Genomic DNA, 24730 nt, shown 5'->3' on the forward strand with positions numbered 1-24730 from the left:
GAAGTACAAAAACCACTTGTGCTTCCTGTCCCTGAACCCAACTGGTCAGTTACGTGATCAGGATAGAGGACATTCTGTATTTATTAATCTGGAATAATATCCGAGTCCTAAAGGGTGCAACCTTAGTTGGTAACTATACAGTTTAGGCAGGGGTTTTCTCTTGTTTGCCAAGACTTCCCTTTTCCATATTTTAAAGAGTGTTTACCCATGCGGAGTTGACTTGTGATACACAGATGTCACCTTAAAAAAAAAATCTTTCCACCTTAAGAATCGGTACAAGTTTTTGAATTAACCCTTGCCGCTCAAGAACTAATAGGCTACTGAAATCATTGCTACTTTCCCTCTACATGGAATACTTGCCCTCTATTGTTCTCCTAGCTGGGCAATAGCCACCTTCTGAAGGAGGGAGGTGTCTACCACATTCTTACTAAGGAATCTTCCACATTCGGCTAGATGCCTTTTGCTACATTCAGTTTCGAGCCTTTGTCACACACGAGAGGGCACAATTTCAGTCTTGAGTGGTAGCTGCTGGTTACCGAGACTTGTCTTTCCAAAGCCGGTCTTAAGGAGTTTTGAGTATTAAGTAAGCTCCGTACCTTTGATTTCAGTATGTGCTGTAGCTGTGCCATTTAGTTGTCCCTCCCGAGGCGGACCTGGGAGCAGTAGAAAAAAAAATCCAGTGATCTGGGGGATGGCAAAGCGGGACTGGTTACAAAAGACCCACCCCCAGAAAGCCCCAGAGATAAGAGTGAATCTTGTGTTTCAGAACCATTTTCCTTATGCCGAAGCCCTGTTTCAGAAGGACTGTCGAATGGTGGTGGTAAGCAGCAAGCTTAAAGTATTGCAAGGGGTGGCACAGAAAGGAATTCTTGAGAAGAATGCATTCAGCATCAACTAGCATTTTGCAGTCCTAACCTGCTATTTATTTTAATAACCCTTACATACAAGTTACGCACCAGAGTTGGAAAACCTTGACAGTAACACTGCACCTCACATTTAGAGTCCTCGTAGGAAATTTCCTGTTCTTCTGGCCCTCTTGTAAAAGTTCTGCAACTGTGCTCATTTTTGCTTAATTTAAAATGTATGCAGTTGCTTATTTGTTCTGGTTTTGCTCTCATGAAGAGGTGGGGGTTAGACAACTCCTCAGGACACAGAAGCCTCTCTCCTCCTTTTCCCAAATCACTGGAAATCTTGTTCAGCCACCACCTTGGTGTCTGAGATCCCAGTAAGCAGTGCCCACCTGTTTTCAGGTAAATCTTCACAGCCCTAAGGGCTAGAAACTTGTTCTTTGTTTTCAATGAAAACAGAGATCCTCCAGAAATTGAATTGTGGGTCTAATACTACATTTATATATAACAGCCTGAGCATATGATATTCAATGGCCTGAAAGCGCATGGGCAGTAATCTCACTGAATCTAAGCAGATCTCAATCTGGCCAGTGCCTGGATGGCAGACCAGTCTTGAGATCAATGGAAGAAGGGGTGTGATACAGGTGTAATAAACAAACAAAATTCAAAACCCAAGAAAAGAGGCAACTTAATTTCTCATGGGTTTTGGAAACAGATTTTCCTGCTTACATGTAAATCTCATACCACTTAAAATTCAGTAGGGCTATATGTTTATGTGTGATGCTGTGGTGCTGGAGAAGACTCTTACGAGTCCCCTGGACTGCAAGGAGGTCAAATCAGTCAATCCTAAAGGAAATCAACCCTGAGTGCTTGTTGGAAGGACAGTTACTGAAGCTGAAGCTCAAATATTTTGGCCAGCTAATGCGAAGAGAAAACTCTGTGGAAAAGACCCTGATGCTGGGAAAGACTGAAGGCAAAAGGAGAAGGGGACGGCAGAAGAGGAGATGGCTAGACAGCATCACCGATGTAATGAATATGGACTTGAGCATGCTCCGGAAGTGAGCGCAGGACAGGAAGGCCTGGCGTGCTATGGTCCATGGGGTCTCGAAGAGTTGGACACGACTGAACAACAATATGTTTATGTATACAGGGAAGGTGGGTTCTTGGTGATCCTCCTTGCTCCAATCAAACTCATCCACTAGCAAGATTATCATTCCTCTTACCTGCTTGACCCCGGTTGGATATCTCATTTGCCAGCCTCTCAAAATACTCAGGCAAGTCCGCATATTCGTTCCCATATGAGATGACTTTAATCCCTTTGTCCAGCATGTTTTCCCGGAGCTTCTTAAACTCGTCCACATCCCCACGGCGCACGAGCATAAAATGCTCCAGATCGGATTTGTGCTTCACAGCTTCAAGGAAGAGGGCTTGGAAGGTTGTATCATCCACGGTCCAACCACAGCCCAGGAACAAGAAGGATTTGGCTTCGTACAATTTCTGGATCTCCCGCTTTATAAAAATGGAAAAAAGGGTACAGAAGGGCCTTCATGAGAACTGTGAACTTTTAGGACTGGAGAGAAGCATGGTTGACTCAAATGACTGATTCGCACAACCTCCTAATGAGGAAATTTATGTCTGAATCCTCCCAGTTTTGGAATCATGGAGAAGAGAGAATATTCTCTTCTACCACAATGACTAGAGGCAGATGGGACTTGAGGGATGGATTGACCCTGACTTGCCCTGCATGCCAGGGGTTGGCGGGAGGGAAGCGAAGGAAGCACATCCTCATCCAGAGCAATAGCTGTGTAGAAAACTAGGGGTTCCTCCTACTGAAGAGCAGGACTGTAGCTCAGTGGAAGAGGACCTGCTTTGCATGCAGACGGTTGGAGGTTCAATCCCCAGCATCTCCAGGTAAGGCTAGGAAGGAATCCTGCCTGAAACCCTGGAGAGCCACTGCCTGTCAGTGTTGACAACACTGGGCTAGATGGACCAGTGGTCTGTCTCAGTACTGGACAGCTTCCTATGTTCTTATGAGCACAGGGCAAGGAAGCACAGTCTTGCACACCTCTCCAGTCCTGTCGGCCTTGAGCCAAGCCACACAAGGCAAGAGAACTCTCTCTCTGTACATGGACACACACACAACTGCCCAGTCACCGCCAGTTTCAATTCAAGAATCCCGTCACAACAAGCCATCACAGCTCAGGTATCCTTCATCCACAAGACCATCTGTCATTTTAAGGCTTTTCCCCTGAACTGTTAAAATGGTAGACTATTTGTAATGTTTCAGTCCTTTGTTAGCTTCCATGAGAGCAAGAGTTCGCAGGGGGGGGTGTGTGTGTGTGAAGCTATTCATATATATATATATATATATATATATATATATATATATATATATAAAAGAGTTCACAGGGGTGTGTGTGTGTGTGTGAAGCTATTCATATATATATATATATATATATAAAAGAGTTCGCAGGGGTGTGTGTGTGTGTGTGTGAAGCTATTCATATATATATATATATAAGAGTTTATATATATATAAGAGCTTCACACACACACACACACCCCTGCGAACTCATATATATATATATATATATATATATATGAATAGCTTCACACACACACACACACACCCCTGCGAACTCATATATATATATATATATATATATATATATATATGAATAGCTTCACACACACACACACACACACACACCCCTGCGAACTCTTATATATATATATATATATATATATATATATGAATAGCTTCACACACCCCCCCTGCGAACTCTTATATATATATATATATATATATATATATATGAATAGCTTCACACACACACACCCCCCTGCGGACTCATATATATATATATATATATATATATATATATATATATATGAATAGCTTCATTTCATATATTCATATATATATGAATAGCTTCATTTGGTGTCAGCGCCATGTCCCAACCTAGCTCTGTTTGTGCAGAAACAAATATTAATGTGTGAGAAGATAGATGGGATGCCCATTTGAATCCTGAACAGTACAGTGAAGGTAGACCCAATGTAAATTTAATTTACAGCAGTCCCAATCTGACAGGTGCTACGTGTATGCTGAGTCTGCTTATGCAAGCTTAACCTTTTTATAGATCAGGACACCTGTCTGTAGTTTGGCAAGCCATGGCCTTTAGAAGAATGATCTTAGAGACTCGAAGCACTGAAAACATTCAGGGGTTATGTTCATTCATGTACTGGTAACATTCAGTAAGAGACAGCACCACCCATAGACAGCTGCAAGTCTCACCATGACCTCGGTGTTGCGTAGCACGTTTTGGTAGCCAGCTGGATGGAGCACTATTCCGCTGGGATTTGTGTACACTCCATGAATATGTAGGACACTAAGCTTCCTTTTCTCCTGTGCCCACTCCAGCACCTGTTTAAGATTTCAAAAGAAGCACTTAGTGTCTCCACAATACAACTCCCCCTCAGTTTCCACAATCTATTGACCTTGGCTGAGCAGCCAGGAATATCTCCATTTCTCTTCCATCCTGCATTCCAGAACTTCAGCACTATGTGAATGTGTTTACACTTCCTGCCCCGAAGGAGGCCACACTACCTACAAATAAAATAAATCCACACATCTGCAAGCTATTTAAGCCATAGGATGCATTTATCTGAGCCTCACAGTGTCAGGGTTTTCCACCGCACACAGATGGATGTATTCAGGAAGGATGTTCTCAGGCTTCATGGGGGTGGGGGGACACCAGCTGCGGTCCACTCAAGGCAAGAATGGGATTCTTTGGCTCCAGCCTCTGGAGCATGAGGAATGGCCACAGCTAGGAATAGGAACATAAGAAGAGCCATGCTGGATTAGACCAAGGTCCATCTAGTCCAGCATTCTGTTCACACAGTGGCCAACCAGCTGTTGACGGGAGATCCACAAGAAGGCATCTATGCAACAGCACCCTCTCACCCATGTTCCCCAGCAACTGGTGTACATAGGCTCACTGCCTCTGGTTCTGGAGGTAACACATAGCCATCAGGACTAGTAGCCACTGATAGCCTTTTCCTCCAGGAATTTGTCCAACCCCCTTTTAAAGCCATCCAACTTGGTGGTCATCACTACACCGTGTGGAAGTGAATTCCATAGTTTTACTGTGCGCTGTGTGATGAAGTCCTTCCTTTTATCTGTCCGGAATATCTCACCAAGCAGCTTCATGGGATGACCCTGGGTTCTAGTATTTTGAGAGAGGGAGAAAAATGTCTCCCCATCTACATTCTCGCTGTCAGGAGCGCTCTAGCTGCCTCTTGCAGTCCCCACCAATAGCCAATTCAGGACACAGACGACAAGGATCCTTTCCAAGACTTTATTCCTTTATTATTTTATGACTCTTTCAGATACTAATCACTAGCGACAAAGCAAGGAACAGCACTGGGGAAAGATAGCACAGTAGCCTAAGCTCCAGGTAAGGCAGTTGGTCCCCGTTTGAAGGAGAACCATGGGAAAACCCTGAATTTATGGGCTAGGGAGAGATCCTCCCTCTTTCCCTTGGGTCCTCGGGATGTGACCGTTGTTTGAGCGCCAAACGAGCGCTACGCCTCCTTTCTGCGCCCTCCGTCGTCACTCCCTGCATCTGCGCTGAGCGTCCAGCAAGCCCCCCTCCAGTGCTCTCTCACTGCCAGGGTCACTATCTATCCCAGGAATGCTGGCAGGAGGAATCTCTGCCAGCTGCTGTGCTTGTGAGAGATGAGCGAGCTCCTCTCCCATGGATTGCTGTTCCTCCTCAGAATCAGAACTGCTCTGCGGCTCTATTGGCTCAGTTTCCACCCTGACACTCCCCACCATGCATAATTTTGTACACCTCTATCATGTCTCCCCTCACTTGCCTTTTTTTCTAAGCTAAACAATCCCAGCTGTTGTAACTTTCCTCATAGTTGCTCCAGCCCCTTGATCATTTCAGTTGCCCTTTTCTACACTTTGTCCAGCTCTACGATATCTTTTTTTAGACAAGGGACTAAGTCACACAGACTTTTGTCCCAATCAAGTTTCCTTTGGCTTTGACTTCCTCTCTAGTCTTTCACTGGATTATTTATTTATTTATCTGAAGTGGTGTTATGCCGCTCCTCAGGGCAGCTTATATATAATCAATTAAACAAGACAGTCCCTGCCCACAGGCTAAAAGACACAAGGAAAAAGGAAGAGGGGGGGCAAGGGGAAACTATTTCTTTTAGCAGGGCTGGTGGAATAGCTCTGTTCTCCCTCCCATCTCAGCCTGCTGGAATGGCTACTAATAGTGACAGCTAAGGAAGGAGGAGCTATCCTGAGTTTAGAGAGCATGAAAACACAGCAATCCCAATCTTTTGCCAGTGTGGCATTGATCCGTCTTTTCCATTTGGGGTATGGGAATGACTTCCAGCTATCAGTGGGCAACTTGTGGCCCTCCAGGTCTTTCTGGTCTACAACTCCCATGATCCCTCACTGTGCTGGCTAGGGCTGATGGGAGTTGAGGCCCTTCAAATGTTCTGGCCTACAAGTTGCCCACTGCCTTGTCATCCCACGCTCCACCCTAACTATTTTTCGCTACCTCTATCTTTCAAATCTCTGCTGTTGCCCTGCCCCTTGCTCAAAATTTTGTTTCCTGCATCTTGGAAATAGAACAAACAGCTAGGCCAGTTTGTTCTAACATCTAGGCCAGTTTGTTAAATACTTTGCTTTTGTTTTGTGCTGTGATGAAAAATTCTGAATTTAGCTTCTGCCAGAAAGAGCTATGAACATTCCAGTCAGCAAAAGCCAGAGTGATGCGCATTCATGCAAAAAATAGATTTTCTGCATCAAGCAATCGATAATCAAAATATATTATGCAAATTAAAAACATTATTTAACAGCTTCTCTCTCTTTTCTGTTTCCATATGTGCTTTATTCTTAACCTTCTGATTTCCCATCTGCCCTGAAATGTGAGCTACAGAGCATTTTCTCAACCACATTTGGCAGAGAGGAAGCTTGCCAAATAGGTTTCAGATTCTATCATAACATTTCCATGATTTATGGTGTTTAAGATTTCATTCCTGCACAGCTTGTCCTCCATTTGGTCTCCTTTTGCTCTCATCAAGAATGCCGCAAATGAAAAGTCACGTCGGAGGCAGAATACAAGAATGCACATGGAAAGAAACAGCCACACAAGATCAAATAACTTAACAAGAAAAAACTCTTCCATTGTTTACATGCCTTTTGAAGTAAACCAGGCATGGGGCCAATTCCAACAAAGGAGCATCTGCCTGAAAAAAATTAAGCTTTTGGGGACAAAAGAACAAAACAAAATGGGGAGGAAACTTGAAGGGGGGGCAGGGGGCTGTGGCTCAGGGGTAGAGCACCTGCTTTGCATGCAGAAGGTCCCAGGTTCAATCCCCAGCATCTCCAGGTAAGGCTTGAAAAAAGTTTGCCTGGAACCCTGGAGAGCTGCTGCCAGTCAGTGTTGACAATACTGGGCTAGATGGGCCAATGGTCTGACTCTGTATAAGGCAGCAGCTTATGTCCCTATGTTGAGCGCACTTCGTTAAACTTCACTTTAAGATATTCCCTCTTAGCGATGCTTCAGCGAGGAATGGTCTCTACACTACAAAACCCCCTGGAATTTGTCAAAGTATCTTCGCTGGGGGAAAAAAAAAATTGAAGAAAACTTGCCCTGATTATATATACTGCAGATGTAAAAAACAAAGAAGAAACCAACATTGTTGCAGGGTCTTTTAATGTTCTTTGTAAGAAACTGTGCAGCAAGGTCTGGGTAGTTCGATCAGCCTTCCCCAACCTCGTGCCTTTCAGATGTTTTGGACTTCAACTCCCATCAGCCCCAGCCAGCATGGTCCATGGTCAGGAATGCTGGGAGGTGTAATCTAAAACATCTGTGGGGGCATCAAGAGGGGAAGGCTGTACAAGAGGTAGCTTGGAGCACACATGTTCATGTTTGGGTATCCCTGGCTCTTTAAATATGGGCAGTGTTGAATGAGATGCAGAAGTGCTGAAAAAGAGGATGCATGAGTTGTTCATGCATCTACCTTTATGCTTTCCAGGAAATACCTGGAGATACATATGCTAGAAGACACCTGGAGACAATGGCCGGGGGGGGGGGGGGGATGGGCTGGAAGATGCACATGTTGCTACTTTGAACATTAACCAGAACTATGGAAAGAGGATGTGCAAGTCGTTTGCGCATCCTTTTTCAGAGAGGCATCTGAAGTCTCTGTAAGAGAAACTTAAAATGCTGGAGCCTGGAATAGCTGGTTAGGACTCAAGCCTGCCTTTCAATGGTTTGACAAAGTGCCAGCTGTTACTGGTGTGTGTGTACTTACTGTGAATGGCACAAATGCAGCATGTTCTACCCACCCCTACCAACGGTTAAAAAGACCCTTGCTTCCTGAGCTGGGAACACTGCTGTGAAATAAAAGGATTTACCCACTAGAGCTGCTGCCATTAACAAGCATGAGTGTTATCCCTACCTTTTTCTCATCTGTGAGGTCAATAGACTCTAGCTGCTTCCCTTGGTCCGCTGCATAAATTTCCAGCAGGTTGTCAAAGTTTGTGGTCAGTACGAGGGCACCGTTCTCCATCAAATGGAGCACCGACTGAAGGAGCTGTTTCCCGGTGTCTTCCATTTTGGACTCCAGGTCATCAAAGACCTCGTACAAGCAATCTTTGAAAAACGTAGAACGGACATTGCTTGTGCGCTGCCAAGATAAAAGAAAAACATACCGAGATCAGAGTCTAAAACATACCGAGATCAGTCAGTGGCAAGGAGGCGAAAATAGCTATCCAGACTCGTTAGTGAGATCCAGTAAAGTGGGGTCTATGGCCCTCCAGATGTTTTTGAATTACATCTCCCATCATCCCTGGCCATGCTGTCTGGGGCTGATGGCAGTTGGAGTCCAACAACATCTGGAGGGTCACGGGTTCCCCATCCCTGCAGGAATGAGAGTCGGAATTAAGCTGCACACTTACCTGCAAGTACACCCCGTTAAGCACAGCGTAGCTTACATCTGAGTCAACTTACATGAGGGTCATACTGTGGGATCCGTGAGTTCCCAGTCCTATTTCTGCCCAAACACTCACCGCATGCATGGATGCCCGCCTGCACAAGCAGGTGATTGGAGCATCCATCACTTTTTAGGCGCGGCAACAATTCAGGATGTGATCCAAGGGGTGTATCACAGAATCCCTTGCAACAACAAGACCCGTTGATGGTCTGGGAGGAGCTCATGCTTCAAAGCCATTGAAGCTAAGCCCATGTGGACCTCCTTAGGAACCTAGATGGAAGACCGCTCCAACAGGACAGAAATAGTTTTTTTTCCACAATGCAACAGAGAACATGGAGCACCTTGCTCAGTTCAAATTTGAGAGGGGCTGCAGCTTTGAAAGTGGTCATAGCTCAGAGGGAGAACATGCAATTTGCACACAGCCTGTCCCCAGCTCAATTTACAGCACCTTGAGCTAGAACAGGGGTGCAGAACCTCAAGTCCAGGGGCCAAATCCAACCGTTGGGCGTTCCTCATATTGCCACCCCCCCACCACCAATTGTGTGGTGTTTCTCCAGGGCGGTGTGAGGAAGGCATCCCACGATGGGTTAGCTCCCCCTATCGGCCAGGAAAAGCAGGGACCCACGTGACTGAGTTTTAAACACTCTATCGGTCCGAAGCTCCTCCTAGCCAGTTCATCCCTGCTTTTCGCCCAGGACAGAGCTAATTCTCATCTCCTCCTATTTCAAGCATATACTTATCTCTATTTCTAAAATTTCTTAAATTCCTTACCTCTTTGACTTTTTTCCTCCACCCAAATAAGGGTTTTAGCTTTAGCACGTCACATTGTGGGATGCCTTCCTCGCACCAACCTGGAACAGAGCGCTGGTATTTACCGAGAAGGTGCGTTCTTGGCTGGTGTGCGGAAGGCATCCCAACTACACCCTGGAACACCACCAAGTCTATTTGCATAGGTAATCAGGCCATTCGTCTCTGCACTTGGCTGGCCAGACCTTCTCCTAAGGATCCTCAAAGTGTATTTCCTTAGATTGATGTCTATGTATTTACTAATAAACTATCTGTCCCTCTGTCGTTCTTCCTTACCTATGATAGAAAGATATGTTTTCTTCCTCAACTTCTGAGCTTTCGCCTCGGACAGAACTGGCTAGGAGGAGCTTCGGACCGACAGAGTGTTTAAAACTCAGTCACGCGGGTCCCTGATTTTCCTGGGCAATAGGGGGAGCTAATCCATTGTGGGATGCCTTCTGCACACCAACCCAGAAGGAACCTTCTTGGTAAGTACCACTGTTCCATTTCCCAGTTTATGTGTATTTTTTCCTCCACTGAAATGCCTTTCCGAATGCTTAGTTAGAGGCAGTAGGAGCATTAAGCTAAAATATACTGGCATTTTTGGCCCTTTTGCCTTCAGCCCCACCCACCACTAGGATGCAGCTGTGAGCGCTTCCCCGAAATGGAATTTGGCCCTTGGGCTGAAAGAGGTCCAACATCCCTGAGCAAGAAGGTAGCAACGCTAAGAAAAAAAAACCATGCCTGAGACTCTGGAGAGGCACTACCAATCACAGAAGACAATACTAGGCTAGATGGACCAATGATGTGACTTGGTATAAAGCGACTTCATATGATGGGAGGAGCGGGGCATTTGAGGTTTCTAAACACTGGACTCCCTTCACATTGGGATGGGGTGAAAGACAGTGTAGTTAGCTAGCTCTATATAGTTTTTATTTGGAACGAAAGCAGGGAATAAAAGAACGTATACTGTTGGACTAAGCACTGTAGCCTGAGGTGGGTCTCCACCCAGTGGAGGCAGGAGCTCTGATATCAGTGGGTTGGTGAATCTGCTCCGGGTTTCAGTCAGCGAAGAACCCCCTTAGAGTTCTGACTGAAACCCAGAGCGGATTCACCACCCCACTGACATCAGAGCCGCTAGCTTCCACTGCCTCCACCCCGAAAACAATGTAGATGTTTGCCATGTTTTTTTCTTTTCTAATAAAACCCATTTTCACCAGAAGTTTGCAAACCATTCCCTCTAGGACCATCAACTCACTGGCGACAGTTTCTGGATAAGGTCATGGGCGAGGTGGATGAGGTTCTTGTCGTCGCGGAGACATTTCTGAAACTTCCTCCTCTCCTCCTCCTCAAGGAGGTCGAAGTCAATAGCAGCATCCAGCAGGGCCTGGATTAGCCCTTTCCAAGACTTCAGGGCTGGCACTTGAGGAGCGACTGCTGCGCTTATCCCTGTCCCAATCACCAGAACAAGCTCTTGGGGCTTTTTGGTTTTCAGACTCGGCAACAGTTTCCTGCAGAACCAAAAAGGGGGAAGGTCGACGAAGGAAGGAGCACGAATCGATTTCCATCAGCATGGAGAAATGTATAGTGAAGACTGTTCAAAGTATACAGATATGGCCGAGGCCTTTAATGTATAGCTGGGCATGTAAATAGCCACTTGCCTGGCTTAGCATGGGCAAGGTAAGAACTCAACCATGGTAAACCAGGCAAGAACTAGGGAAATCATGAGAACTAGGGAAACGGCTCAGCAGAAGGGCAGTGCTGTTTTTCTAAATAGGAAGAAAGCAGGTTCCTTTCCTTTATCTCTACAACAGAGATAAGCTGAGAATTGGAGACTGGCTCAAGGTCACCCAGTGAGCTTTATGGCCTAGTAGAGACTCGAACCTGGACCTCCCCAGTCCTATCCGACACTCTAACCTCTACACAGCTTCTGTAGATGTATTTGCAAGGCTACATATAACTGAGGTAAGAGCAGAGGAAAGCGAACTCCAATTCCCCTTGAAAAAGCACCAGCCTATGCTAGAAAAAGACAGAGGTCTGGTCTACTCTTGCAGTGGAATGGACTAGTAAAATTGGAATCCTGCTTTTGAACGCTCTTCTATATTAAAGAAATCCCTGCAGTTAGAAAACATATACTAGTAAAACTGGAATCCTGCTTTTGAATGCTCCTCTATATTAAAGAAATCCCTGCAGGTAGAAAACACATACTTTCTTCCTGGTGTGGTAAGTCTGGATTGCTCTTTACCTGTTTACCCATGCATACCTAGGCTTTTTGGAAGGTGGCATTCCAGCCTCCAACAGTGTTTCTTTATCCAGATTCAGGTTCACATTAGAAGCCATCCAGTTTCTAGAAAGGAAGGAAGGAAGGAAGGAAGGAAGGCACAGTTACAATGAGAAATCTGTGATATGTGCACTTTGAGCAAGAGTAAAGTTTACCAAGGCAACGTTGTCAAGAAAGAACAAATATTTGGCTCATTATCTCCAATAACCTCACCTGCTGGCCAGGAAACAGAGTGACTCTCCTCTGTCATTAACAACATCATTCAAAAGATAATCCAAGGGTTATCTTGCGGAAATGTGGGGCCAGTTTTAAATGATAAAGTGAAGGACTGAACTGTTCCTTTAAACTCAAGGAAGGCTCCACAGTACATATAGAAGACTAGCAGTTGACTGTGGTCAGGTGCAGTCAAATTGCAAGCCAAGAAAGAATTCCTATTGCCCACATGACAAGAGGTGGTCTATTAGCAGTTATTTAAGCCACAATAGTCACTGAAGCATTCTACTAGTGTCCCAGACACTGGAATCTTCATTGCAGGGGGCCTTGATAATGAAAATATCACCCCCTCTCTGGTGTGACATTAGCTGCGTTCAGATGATCTCCCAAACCATGGTTTGGAGGATCGTGATGAAGCACCGCATTCTTATGCTCCTTCTTCTCTCCTCTTCCTCGGATGCACCGGGGCTCAATTCTGTACTTCCTGCTTTCAATCAAACCATAGTTTGCCATTCTGTCTGCACCAGCTAACTATAGTTTGAGCAATCTCTCCAAACCAGGATTGCAACCCACAGCCACCTGCACCTTTCATAGCCAGGTAGAGGAGGACATTTCTGATCCATACATCTGGAAGAATGGATTGGAGGCAGAATGGACTGAACTACTTCCGACTGCAGGTGGGAGTTACCATCTTTTTTTTTTTAGCACTCCATGTAAATATTCCCTGCAAATTAATAGTTAAAAAAAACAAATAGCACACTGGGGAGAAAGACTGTAGCATAGCTGAATCCCCACAGTGCCGGTCTTCTACTTAAAAAGAGATTCCCCCTGCCACCCCCTCACAAGAATGTGATCCCCCCTCCCTACAGTCTGAAATGATAAGAGCCTCTTCTACCCCTTCAGGAATCTACCATCTCATTCTGCTGCCTGTGTAGACCAGGCCTATGAGAAGTTGCATGTGTCAAAATTCTTTCTTCTGCACATCCATCCAAAGAGCCAAGCTCTTCTGTAAGGGAATATGCATTGTACTGCGTGGAATTGATAAGCGTTTATTGTATTTTGTAGACATGACTAGTTCTCTCTGTGTGTATTATGACAGAACTATGCGTAATGGAATGTATTCAATGGAATGTGGATCGGTCAAGTACTGAAACAGCAGGCTGCTTAGTTTAGCAGGGATACCTTTATTTAGCTGTTACTGGTGTCGATAGCGGGCCTGATGATATTGCGAACAATGGGAATGGTGGGAAGACCAGGTCCTTAATTAAGGATGACGTCATTGACTTCTTGGGGGATTATAAAAGACTAGGGTTTCATTTGTTTGGGAGAGAGATCCTGGGAGAAGGAGACACCCTCCATACATGCTTAGGTTGGCTCCACTCACCATGCCTTCCATTTAGGTAAATATGAAACTTTGATATTGACTCTTAGATTGAGAGAAACTTAGGTTTTACCATGTTAAGAATATGCTTGCTATTATTTTCATTACACTCCTAATGATTATAACGTGTGTGTGTTTAGAGATGTTTGTAATCTGCCTCATCTTAGCTAAAGCTTGTTATTCCCTTAGACTGCTTGAGCAATAAATATATATTCCTTAATACCGTATTTGTGTTGTCAGGCTTGAGAGAGGTTTCCACTACCCATATATTAATTCCTGAAGCCCTAAACATTTGGTAGATGTTTGCAAATCTGTCAGTGAGTAGGGTCTGTCCTTAAAGCCATTGTATTCTCTCTTGATCTGGTGAATCTCAGAGACACCTGTTCGAGTTTGGGAAACAAGCTAGTCGGATGGAGCGAGAAGAAGGTATTCGTCTCACCCTGTCTTCTTTTTCATCTGGCCATCCAGCAGCCAGGCTATTATTGGCCAAGGATTACTACTGCTAAGAAGTTCTTAATTCTCAAGTCAAGAAAATTAAGTCTTTAAGTTATCCGCTAGAGGAGGAAAGGCTGTTCTCCAGGGAAGCTGTGAATGAGGGGCAGATTGCATGAGAACGAGCTGCTCCTCAACTAAGTCACTTGGCACTACAAATACATTGGGACCCAATATGCCTCCTTGGCTCAAAAGTCTGGGCTTGGATCAGATTTAAGTGGGACCAACAGCGCTGGCAGAGGTGGACTTCCCCGCCCCCTACTGACCAGGGCAGTCCCTCCAGCCTCCTGAAAATGCAACACAGAGACCCAGTCCAGATGAGCAAACACAGTTTGTTAATCATGGGTTGTTTGTGAGTGCACGTGAGCGAGCGTGCTGATTCCTGATGGCTTGCTCACTTCTGCTTTGTTAACCCAGGAATGGTTTGCTGTGACATCCAATCCTGGAACTCTGGGATGTTAAGGAAGAAACAACCCAGAATTTTAAGCCATTGTTAGTTTCTCCCTCAACAACCAGAGTTCCAGGTCCGGAGGTCACAGCCAACAACCCAGGATTGTTCCTGGGCTGCTTAGCAGAGAAGAAGCAGGCAAGTGATTGGGAGCTAACATACTCCCTCTCCCCGACTGCTTGCAAACAACCCATGGTTAATAAATTGTGGGTTGTTTGATCCTCCTAACCGGGTCAGAGTCAGGAGATCTTGCTAAATTGGATGAACCGTGGTGTGTGTGTGGGAGGGGGGATCCCCCAAAACTGGATGGAGGGACCTTCTGTGAATGGAGCACTTTCTCTCACAGAAGGCCCTTCCTCTCATGAAGGGAAGATCCTGGATCCAACATGTGGAAAACAAAGTAAGATTTCTACAGTCAGTGGCTGCTCAACAAAAAATTAGAAGAAAAAAAAGTAATCAAGAATAAAACCAGGCTTAGTTAAGTGTCTCCACGAAAGAGAAAGAAAATAGTGTCCCTATTTCTCGACTCTAGGACTTCCCACTAACTGTAAGTCATCTTGAAGACTGAGCTATCAAAATGCCTTTGTTTGCTTCACCTCTGAGGGGTTATACACAAGTTATTTCACAAGGACTCCCTTTCCTCATATAAACTTTCCCATTTGCTACAATTGTCAACAAAGGGACATGCTCTAGGTGTCCCCACCACCCATAGTTAGTGACCAGAGACAGTCTTCCCTATGGTGGCACCCAGCTTTGGAACTCCTTCCCCAGAGAGGGTCTCTCCTATCTTTTGAGAACTAAGTCAAGTAAGTTGATTTCAGGTGTGCATTCGGAGAGGGCAGCAAACAAAGCCTTCGACAACTGTTCTGCTGTTGATCCAAGTGATTTATTTGATTCTTTAGCTTTTGATCGTTGAATTTTAATTAATCCTATTCAGGCGTTCTAAAACTCTGTATGCTCAGCGCTGGCCCTGCGCCCTCTGTCGTCATCTCCATCATCCTCTACATGTGGAAAGGTGACTTTTTGAATGAGAGAGCTTCCTGTATCTGTGCAGGCTCTCCATGCAATTTTGAAAACTGGAAAATCACCATTCAGAATTTCAGGTACACAAATACAATTCCTAGCATGAAAGATGTGAGTTGGAGAGCCCTTGATTTTGCAAGGGGATCTTTCCCTCTTTTTCTGCTTACGCCAACCTCTGGTTCACAACCTGAACGTGCATACAAATCTGAGAGCTCAGCAAATTAATGGTCGAGAGCCACCAGGGTATACTGAACAGAATGCTAAATTTGGACCGGAGAGACCTGGGTTCAAATCCTTGTTGAACCAGGAAGCACAGTGGGCAGCCCTGAACCTAACCATCTTCACAGGGTTTTTGTGAGAATACAATGGAATAGATGCATGTTTGCCACCCTATGCTTTTTGGAGGGCAGATCGGTCCCAAACTGATGAAGAAATGGGTAGTTACCCAGGAAAACTGACTGCATAAACAAGCTCATAGGCTCATTCTAATTATACCAGGTAGAGAAAAGTATTTCATATATTTGTTTGCAGCTGTATGAGTTCATGGAATCAACATTGGGAGAGGTTCCTTGCTCCATCACAGGCAAATCTATACAAAAGGCTCGCAGAAACAAGGAAATAATGTGTGAAAATGAAAAAGTGAGGTCATTTAGATGTAAGTTGCATTAAGCAAGCCAGATAAAGGAGATTATATTCAAACAAATCTACATGTGCAGAAGAAACAGTGCACTATTTGCCAGCAACACAAGTAATGTTACCGGACGCTAAGCAGATTTGTAAGATCTCATATCGGGCCTTGAAAGTGATACAAAAGAGGAAATCGTATGTAGTGTGAATACACCCGAGTATAAGCTCAGCAGTGCAAGCAATTAAAAAGACTGCATGCATCCCCAAAGAGTTATTACTACTACGTGCAAACAGTGGATACAGAAACTACCAAGTCCAGCTGTGGCAGAACCTCCATTCATTTCAATGGGCCTTCTGCAAGAGCCCCACACACCAGCCATCCGAAATGAATACAGGAAGCTCGGCAGCCATGCTTCTATTTTCATAGAAATGCACTCTAGAAATGTGACTAACGCGCGCCCCCCACCCCCGCAAAACTGTGAACAAAGTGAGTAGGTTTGCTGATTGACCAAGAGGCACCTACGACACATCTGGCTGCAACACACCTCATGAAGGTATCAGGGTCAGCTTCCAACCATTCAGAGCTCAAACAGCCAATTTCTAAAGGCTGAGAAACTATTTACTTTAGTACTTGGCTTTGTAGAGGGGAGGGGAGGGCCGTGGCTCAGTGACAGAACACATGCTTGCAGGCAGAAGTTCCCAGGTTCGATCCCTGGCATCTCCAGGTAGGACTGGAAAAACTCCTGCCTGCAACCCTGGAGAGCTGCTACCAGTCGGTGGCCCTGTTCGCCTGTAACGCTAAGCTATGATGGTTAGGCTTTTTTTTGCGAACCATGGTGGCTTAGCATGTTGTGTGTGAGGAGAAAACCACATTCACCATGGTTAGTAAGCCACCCCCACGAACAAAAAGGGTTAAGGGGCCCTGGGGTGGCTCACTGTGGGGTCTTGAGGGCTCCCCAGTGGTTTAAGCAGGCTCCGGAGGACTTCCAGGCTGCGACCATAGAGTCTGCCGGCTAGAGCATGCACCACTGTAGAAAACGCTCTCGCTGCCACAAACTTTCTCCACGGTCGCGTGGCCATTTGTGAACCTGGAGCGGCCACCAGGAGCCTGTGTGCTCCTGGTGGACAACAGGATTCACAGTAAACATGCTGGGAAGATAGCAGGTAACTACAGAGGACGGGGGGTAACGGAACCACGTGGTACCACGATCGTCTGGCAGGCTCAAATGTTGTGGTTTCACTAACCCCCACCTCTGCAGTTACCCTAACCACCCTCCCCCAGTGCGCGTGTGAATAGGCCAGGTATCTACAATACTGGACTAGATGCACCAATGATCTGACTCAGTATGAGGCAGCTTCCTGTGAGCTGAGTTCATCGTGGGTCAGTGTAGTATTAAGCCATGATCCTAGACTGCCGTATGTGCATGTAAAGGAGAAACAACTGAAGGTGTTTCAAAGGTTTTCATTCAATTACCGCTCTGAAGAGGAAAGCCAGTTTTAAACAGGAAAGCAGCTTGCTTTTTCAGGTGGAGTCAAAGCTTTCAAAACACATCCAGCCAGGCAAATGCTTTGCCCCCTGCTTATACATAATGTAGTCTAGAATTGCAGCCTTAGGAAACATTTCATTAGAACGGTATCAGCTAAGCATGCAAGTAAGCTCTGAATTTTAAAAACAACCCAACTGTAAATCAATCCGGCTGCAGCATCGGCAGAAAAGGAAAATGGGGTTGTTAACCGACAACAACCCAGGAAGAGAACCCACAGTTTGTTGTTGGGTTGTGAACTCTGGGCTGTTCATACACCACATTAACACACAGTCAGTGGTTGAGTGTGGTTGTTTTGAACCATGGGTTGTTGAACTGTGGCTTAGGGTGTTGTCTGAATGCAGCCAGATTAACCACCCTGAACAACCCAACAACAAACCATGGGTTCTCAAGGTGGCTTGTTCAAGAAAATAAGCCACATTGCATAGTTAACAAGCCATCCTGGCTGCGTTTAGACAACACGCTAACCCACAGTTCAGCAAACAACTCACGGCTCAAAGCAACCCACACTCAACCACTGAGTGTGGGTTAGCATGTTGTGTGAACAGCCCTGGGTTGCTCATGGTTAACAGCCCATAGTTAAACCATAGTGCAAGGTTCGCACGTAACAACAACGCACAATTCAACAACAGCTCATGATTCAATGTCAACCCATATTCATTCCATATTCTGGCTTGTCATTACATGCAAACCAGGTCACTATGACTGGTTCACGCTTAACAAACCATGCTTTAATTAACCATGCTTTGTTGAATCATGGATTGTCATAACATGTGAACCTGGAACAATGGGTTACTTATGGGTTGTTAATCACGAATAACCCATGTAGAGAACTCATGGTTTGTTGTTGGGTTGTGAACTGTAGGTTGTTTAAATCATAGGTTGTCATTACATGCGAACCCAGAATTGTGGGTTGTTCATGGGTTGTTTTGCCAATCTACAAAGGCAAGAGCAGTAAAAAAAAAAACCCAACATCTTTATATGCCAGTACTGAAGTGCCAAAAAACCAGTTGGGATACAGTGAGGGAGCAGGCAAAGGAGGCAGAAAACAAACAACCCAGGGACTGAGAAAACAAACCATGGTTTGCTTGATCGTCTAATAGACAAATCCTGGGTAGGGTAACATGGTTTCAAATAAACCATGGGTTAGCATTACATGTGAACCAAGTCTGTGTTTTCTATTCATGCCTTTACCTTTATAGGAGAAGTAGTCCTCGCAGGCAGATGACGCTGGTGTTCAACTAAATGTAAAAAGAAAATCCAGTCTCAGCATCCTGAAAGTTCTACCAAACATTTACTCAAATCTATATCTGCATGTATGAATTAAAGAAAAGTTAGGTGACTAATGGGCCAATGTTTTTTACCCTGAAATTCAAGGCCCACCTCAAAAACAAAACAAACAATCCCTATCACAATTCAATAACACAGCTCCTGGATTAAAAGCAGGGTGCCTGGCAAAATATAGGACTTACTTTTATCTCCTTGGGCTTACAGTCTAAAAACTATCATTATAATGACTAGGGCCTAAACATTATAATGATAGTTTTTAGACTGTAAGCTCAAGGGCATGACGCGTTGTATTCTTAACTATATTTCATGCAGGGCTGAGTGGATTTAGACACTTACTACTAATATTAATAATAAAATTTATCCATAAATGATGGCAGGCATTTATCTAGAAAATAATAATATTAATGGATTATTCTAATTTTACCCAGGAAATAGCACAGCCGGTTAAGGTACAGGCTGCAACTATTAGGCTGAAATCATTATGTTCGTTTACCTGGGACTGAGCCCCATTGAACACAATGGGACATTTCTGACTCAGCGTGCATAGGTCACACTGAGAATCAACCAGTCAAATAGATGCGTGGCACAATCCTATACATGTCTACTCAGAAGTAAGCCGTATCGGGGAAGAAGGCTGCTCTACTGGATAGCAATCTGGTAGTGCCAACAGGCACAGGGTAGTATGTTCAGAAATGGATACAGAGTCATCTTTACTGCAGATTTCCAGAAAGGTATTATTTATTAGATTTATTAGCCGCCCATCTGGCCTGCTACCTGGCCACTCTAGGCAGCGTATAATACAAATAACAACACAAAATACAACAAATCAACTGAACAAAACAACAGTACTAAAAAATAACAACACCCTAACCCACCCCAAATGCCTGCCTGAACAGCCAGGTTTTCAAAGCCCAGCGGAAGCTCATCAAAGAGGGGGCAAAGTGGAGGTCACTATGGAGGGAATTTGACAGATTGGGGACCTCCACAGAAAAGGCCCTCTCCCTCATTTTCACCAGCTTTGCTGTCCTGGCTGATGGGACAGACAGAAGGCCTTCCAAGGCCGATGTCTTGCTGGAGGCGCTCCTTAAGATAGACTGGGCCGGAACCATATAGGGTTTTAAAGGTCAATGCCAACATCCTGAATTGGGCCCAGAAAACAACTGGTAACCAATGCAATTCCTTCAGCACTGGAGTGATGTGGTCTCGCTGAAGGCTGCCTTTAATCAGGCGTGCCGCCGCGTTCTGCACCAGCTGCAACTTCTGAACCGTCTTCAAGGGTAACCCCACATACAGTGCATTACAGTAGTCTAGGCGAGAGGAGACCAGGACATGAACTATTGAGGGGAGCAGATGGTTAGGGAGGTAGGGGCTCAGCCGCTGTATCAGATGGGGTAGACCATGTTAGTCTGTTGAGGCAAAAACAACAAAGAGTCTTGTGGCACCGTAAAGACAAACACATTTTTTCTGCCATGAGCTTTCGTGAATACTGTCCATTTCATCAGACGCATGACATATTAACCTCAAATAGGCAGATTTATATAGTCATTGCTGGAGTTGGGCAGGTGGGGAAGATGTAAACTGTGTTGTCAAAGGGAAATGAAATGTAAAAAAAATACAGGCAGTGGTGATTACCTTAACAGTTGTCATACACAAAACGTTGTTGGGTGAGAACATGTGCTGACGGACATCAAAACCCTTTGGGTAAAAGACAACCTAAGTCCTACTTAGAGAAGACCCACTGAAATAAATGGGACTTCAGTTACTCATGGCTAACTTAAATCCCATTCATTTCAATGAGTCTACTCTAAGTAGGAGTTATGTTAGATTTTACCCTTTGTCCTATTCAAACCACAGGAATTCGAGTTGAATCACTTGATGAATTGTACTACAGCAATTTCAGGTATCTGTCTTTGAAACGCCTTTGTTCAAGAGAGATCCAACTCATTTCAATTCCCTCTGACAACACAGTTTACATCTCCTCCCCCCCCCCCCGTCACCACTCTGGCCCCCAGCATGTGTGTACAGAATTTGTGGGCAGCACTTCATACACCTGATAAAGTGGGCAGCATCCACATAAGCTTATGCCAGAATGACTGTGTTAGTCTTCAACATACCTCAAGACTCTTTGTCATCTTCACTATAGAGCAGCCTTCCCCAACCTGGTGCCCTCCAGATGTGTTAGTCCAACACATCTGGTGGGCACCAGGTTGGGAAGGTTGCCATACAGGCCAGTTTCATTGTCCCCAAATTACAGGAGGGTAGTGGGTGCTAAGGCTAATAATGCCCTTCCTAGATCGCTCACAGCACAATCCTATACAGGTCTACTCCAAGTCACATTGAATTCAATAGCACTTGCTCCCAGGTAAGTGGGTTTAGGACAGCAGCATTAATAACAAAGCTCAACTTTGAACTGGCAACTTCCAGCTCATGCTCTGAATCATCATGCTACACCAGCTCTCACTTTCCTTTTTTGGAAGGAAAACAGGGCTAATTGCCAAAGACTACCCATTGCCATGGAAGAGGAAGACAGGAGGAGAAGGAGGAATTTCTTAGATGCAGGATCAGCCAGGACGATCTCTTTCCAGCTCAGGAAAAATAACCTGCCTTATGCTGACTAATGCTTTCTCATTACAACATTTCTCCACTTCCTGCATCAGAGAGAAAGAAAACACAGTTTCAATTCAGAAAACTTCCTCTTCAAAAGAGAAGGGGTGGGAATTTCCTCACAGTGCACATTCACACACTGCAAAAGAATGAATGATTCCCCCCTCGGCCCCGGAAATGAAGGGACTTTCTGAACTGAAACAAATATGGAAAATGTAAGCGATAGATCCAAATAAGCCTTTTCCCCACATTTCTAGACTTCTTGCTTCTCTTCTCTGGTCCCTATTTATTCAGCACATTGTTCATTTTTACAAAGCTTTTTACCTGACAGATAGTGGGCTTGATCACAAGGGGAGGAAGGGGTATGTGAGTCACCCTGCCTTGCAAACAAATTCATAAAAGTTACTAGCTCCTGTACTCATGTAAATTATTTATTTATTTAAAACATTTCTATCCCACCCTATGTCCATTAAGATCTCAGGGCGGCATACAGAGAAAATCAGTTTACACAGTCTAAAACAATAAATAATTTAAACACCTAAGAACATATTAAACTATTTAATAAGCTAAAACCGGTTAAAATCTAAAATGCTAAAACAGTTCAAACAATGTGCTAGGGAATGCATTTAGCTCTCAAAGGCTTTGGTAAAAAGCCACGTTTTTACTTGGCACTGAAATGAGACCAATGTCTGCACCAATCAGGCCTCCAAGGGGAGGGCATTCCATAACTCGGGTGCCACAGCAGAGAAGGCCCTCTCCCACGTCCCACCATAGTGTATGTCTCGTACTGGTGGGATGCAGAGGAGAGCCCCTCCAACAGATCTCAGTTCTCGGGCAGGCATATATCTAAATTAATAATTTGTGTTACATTGATAACATGTATGGTTACCTGGAGATGACCTTAACACACTACAGCCAGGCAAGTGGCTATTAACAAGCTTACCTCCATCATATCTCTATTGGCCTTTTATAGAAAGAACAGCAGCCATCCGTGCAGGATGGAGACGGGCATGCATGCCACGGAGCAAATAAGGACAATGTGTTTGCCGGCATATCTATGTGTTCTTACAGAGTGGGGTGAGGAAGAGAGAGAGAGAGAGAGAAAAGGACGCCTGCATTTTTAGATCCAACCACTGCCCCATTTAAAATTGAAACTTGTGGTGAAGTTGCCAGGAAGGAAGATTCAGATAAAACATTTGGAAGAAATACTTAACTTTAAATGTTGCTCAGCTGTAGACCAAACTGCCCAGGCATCTCCTTTCTTATAGATTTCCAAGAAAAAATAGCAGCACTAAAGCTTTGTCTTGGAAATGCAGCAAAGAGTTTTACTGGAGGGACACTCTGAGGAGATGACAGGCGGCAAATCAGCCCCACATATTCCTCAAAGCAATCTGACAGCAAGTCCCCTTGTTAACAAACATACAGCTCATAGCTCTGGGTGGGCAAATGGAGGTGCTGGGAAACCGGTGTTCTACACAGGGCTGAATTTTGCCCTGCAGCCTCCAGCTGCTGACCCCCTGCCCCCTTTAGAGGACACTCTACCTTCTTGCAGGGGCTGGATTCGATGTCCCTTAGGGTCCTTTCCAAATTTGCTATGAAGGCAATTGTGGCTGGACCAGCAATGCTTAAAATGCGGCCAAGAATCTTCCGTTTATCCCTTTGCCTCTGGTCCTAACCAAAGGACATGTTCTTTGCTCCAACCAGGAGCAAGATAGGGAGATCAGGATGAAAAGCTATCTAAAATTACAGTAACAGTGGAATCAGACAGTGCCTGTACAGGAAAACGGCTGGCTAGGATCCTCAAAGAAAGCTCCATTTGAGCCATGACTGAATGTTAAAGGGGGTCCCTGATCACATATACAGAGCTTCCTCCTTACCAGTGCGTAATGACCACCATCAGAGGGCACAGCTTATTATCATGGTGAGACGCGAACACCCTGACAATTAAGGGTTGGCTGCATAAATGTTGGGATGTAGCTACTATGGAAAAGATCACAGCCTAAATTAAATCAAAAAACTCCCAAAATAAACTGTGTGCATTCATCCGTTTCAGGAGCGACCACGGGCAGGACCGTGGCATGAAGAATACATTTTTTTTGTACGAGGGGGAAAATATTTCGCTACGGAGCAACGGCACGTTATTTTATACACACGATCAACGAACGAGCATGATCCTACCAAGCAGTTACGGCCTCGCTGTTCCGATTCAAGCCAGTTTGGGAGGCGTGCAACCCTAAGCGGACTTAACCGGAAGCAAAGCTTGCTGGGGGCAGAACAAAACCACGACGGTGATCGCTGGGGATTTACTTCCGAGTAAATACGCTTAGGATGGCTGGCGCCATTCGCCTTCGGCTGCCCCTAACTAAGCACCCGCCACCTCCAAGGGAAAAAGCGAGCAAGTCGGCAGGGTGTGGCGAGGTCAGGCCAGCTGCAGCAGAAATCCAGCGGGCGGGATGAACACGACCCGCGCGGCGGACTGCTGACATTTATACGCCGCCTTTCTTCCTCTCGCAAGGAACCCAAGGCGGCTTACGTTCTCCTCCTCCTCTCCCTTTTAGCCTCACAACAACAACCCTGTGAGGCGGGTTGGGCTGAGAGTCTGTGACCGGCCCAAAGTCACCCAGGGAGCTTCCATGGCCGAGTGGGGACTAGAACCCGGATCTCCCGGCTCCCAGTCCAGCACTCTTACTCTCAAATAGAACGCATTCCAGCGTCACTGCGAAACTGCGCTCCTCGTCACTGCACGGTCAAGTCACGGCTTTTGCCCAGAACCCGAAACCTGATATATGATGCTAGAATGTGCCTTAGCCGCTCATCTCATTTAAATGCAAGCCCATGTGAACAACACTTGGAACGCATCGCTCCATTTGAAAGATGCTCTCCGGCGGGAGGAGCTGTTACTGTTAGGATCCACCTCGGCAACGCTGTTGCCGCCCCGCTTCGCGGCCGCGGCCCCCGGGGCGCCCCCGCTGCGCCCCGCTCGCGATCCGAGCCGCTGCTGGGAACAGCGCGGCGCGCGCCGGCGCGAAGCCGAAGGTCGCTCACCTGGCACGAAGCTGCAGCGGCGGCGGCGGCAGGCGGCAGGCCGGCGCGGCTCGCTCCGCCGGGACACCGAAGGGCGGCACTAGGGCAACCTTTCCCCCGCGGCCGGCCCTCCTTCCGAGCGCCTTGCCC

General features: G+C 45.6%; 1 protein-coding gene across 4 annotated transcripts in view; it reads right to left on the minus strand.

Moving 5' to 3' along the window:
* Positions 1 to 24730, minus strand: part of SIRAL1 (SIR2 antiphage like 1) — a 26109-nt gene extending 1379 nt beyond the window's left edge. The window contains exons 1-8 of one of the 4 annotated variants that reach the window (XM_084803754.1): positions 24602 to 24730; positions 18857 to 18903; positions 11917 to 12000; positions 10912 to 11164; positions 8334 to 8561; positions 4144 to 4272; positions 2072 to 2357; positions 597 to 653 (exon numbers count right to left, since the gene is read on the minus strand). In XM_084803754.1, the coding sequence (XP_084659880.1) occupies positions 597 to 653; positions 2072 to 2357; positions 4144 to 4272; positions 8334 to 8561; positions 10912 to 11164; positions 11917 to 11993 (1030 nt within the window). In that variant the 5' untranslated portion in view covers positions 11994 to 12000; positions 18857 to 18903; positions 24602 to 24730. The other 3 variants (XM_084803755.1, XM_084803753.1, XM_084803757.1) reach the window with 3 other exon arrangements.

Source organism: Heloderma suspectum, chromosome 6 (assembly GCF_057233095.1).
Source record: "Heloderma suspectum isolate Gila_16-S chromosome 6, 16-S_ref, whole genome shotgun sequence".
In the NCBI taxonomy this organism is placed as follows: domain Eukaryota; kingdom Metazoa; phylum Chordata; class Lepidosauria; order Squamata; family Helodermatidae; genus Heloderma; species Heloderma suspectum.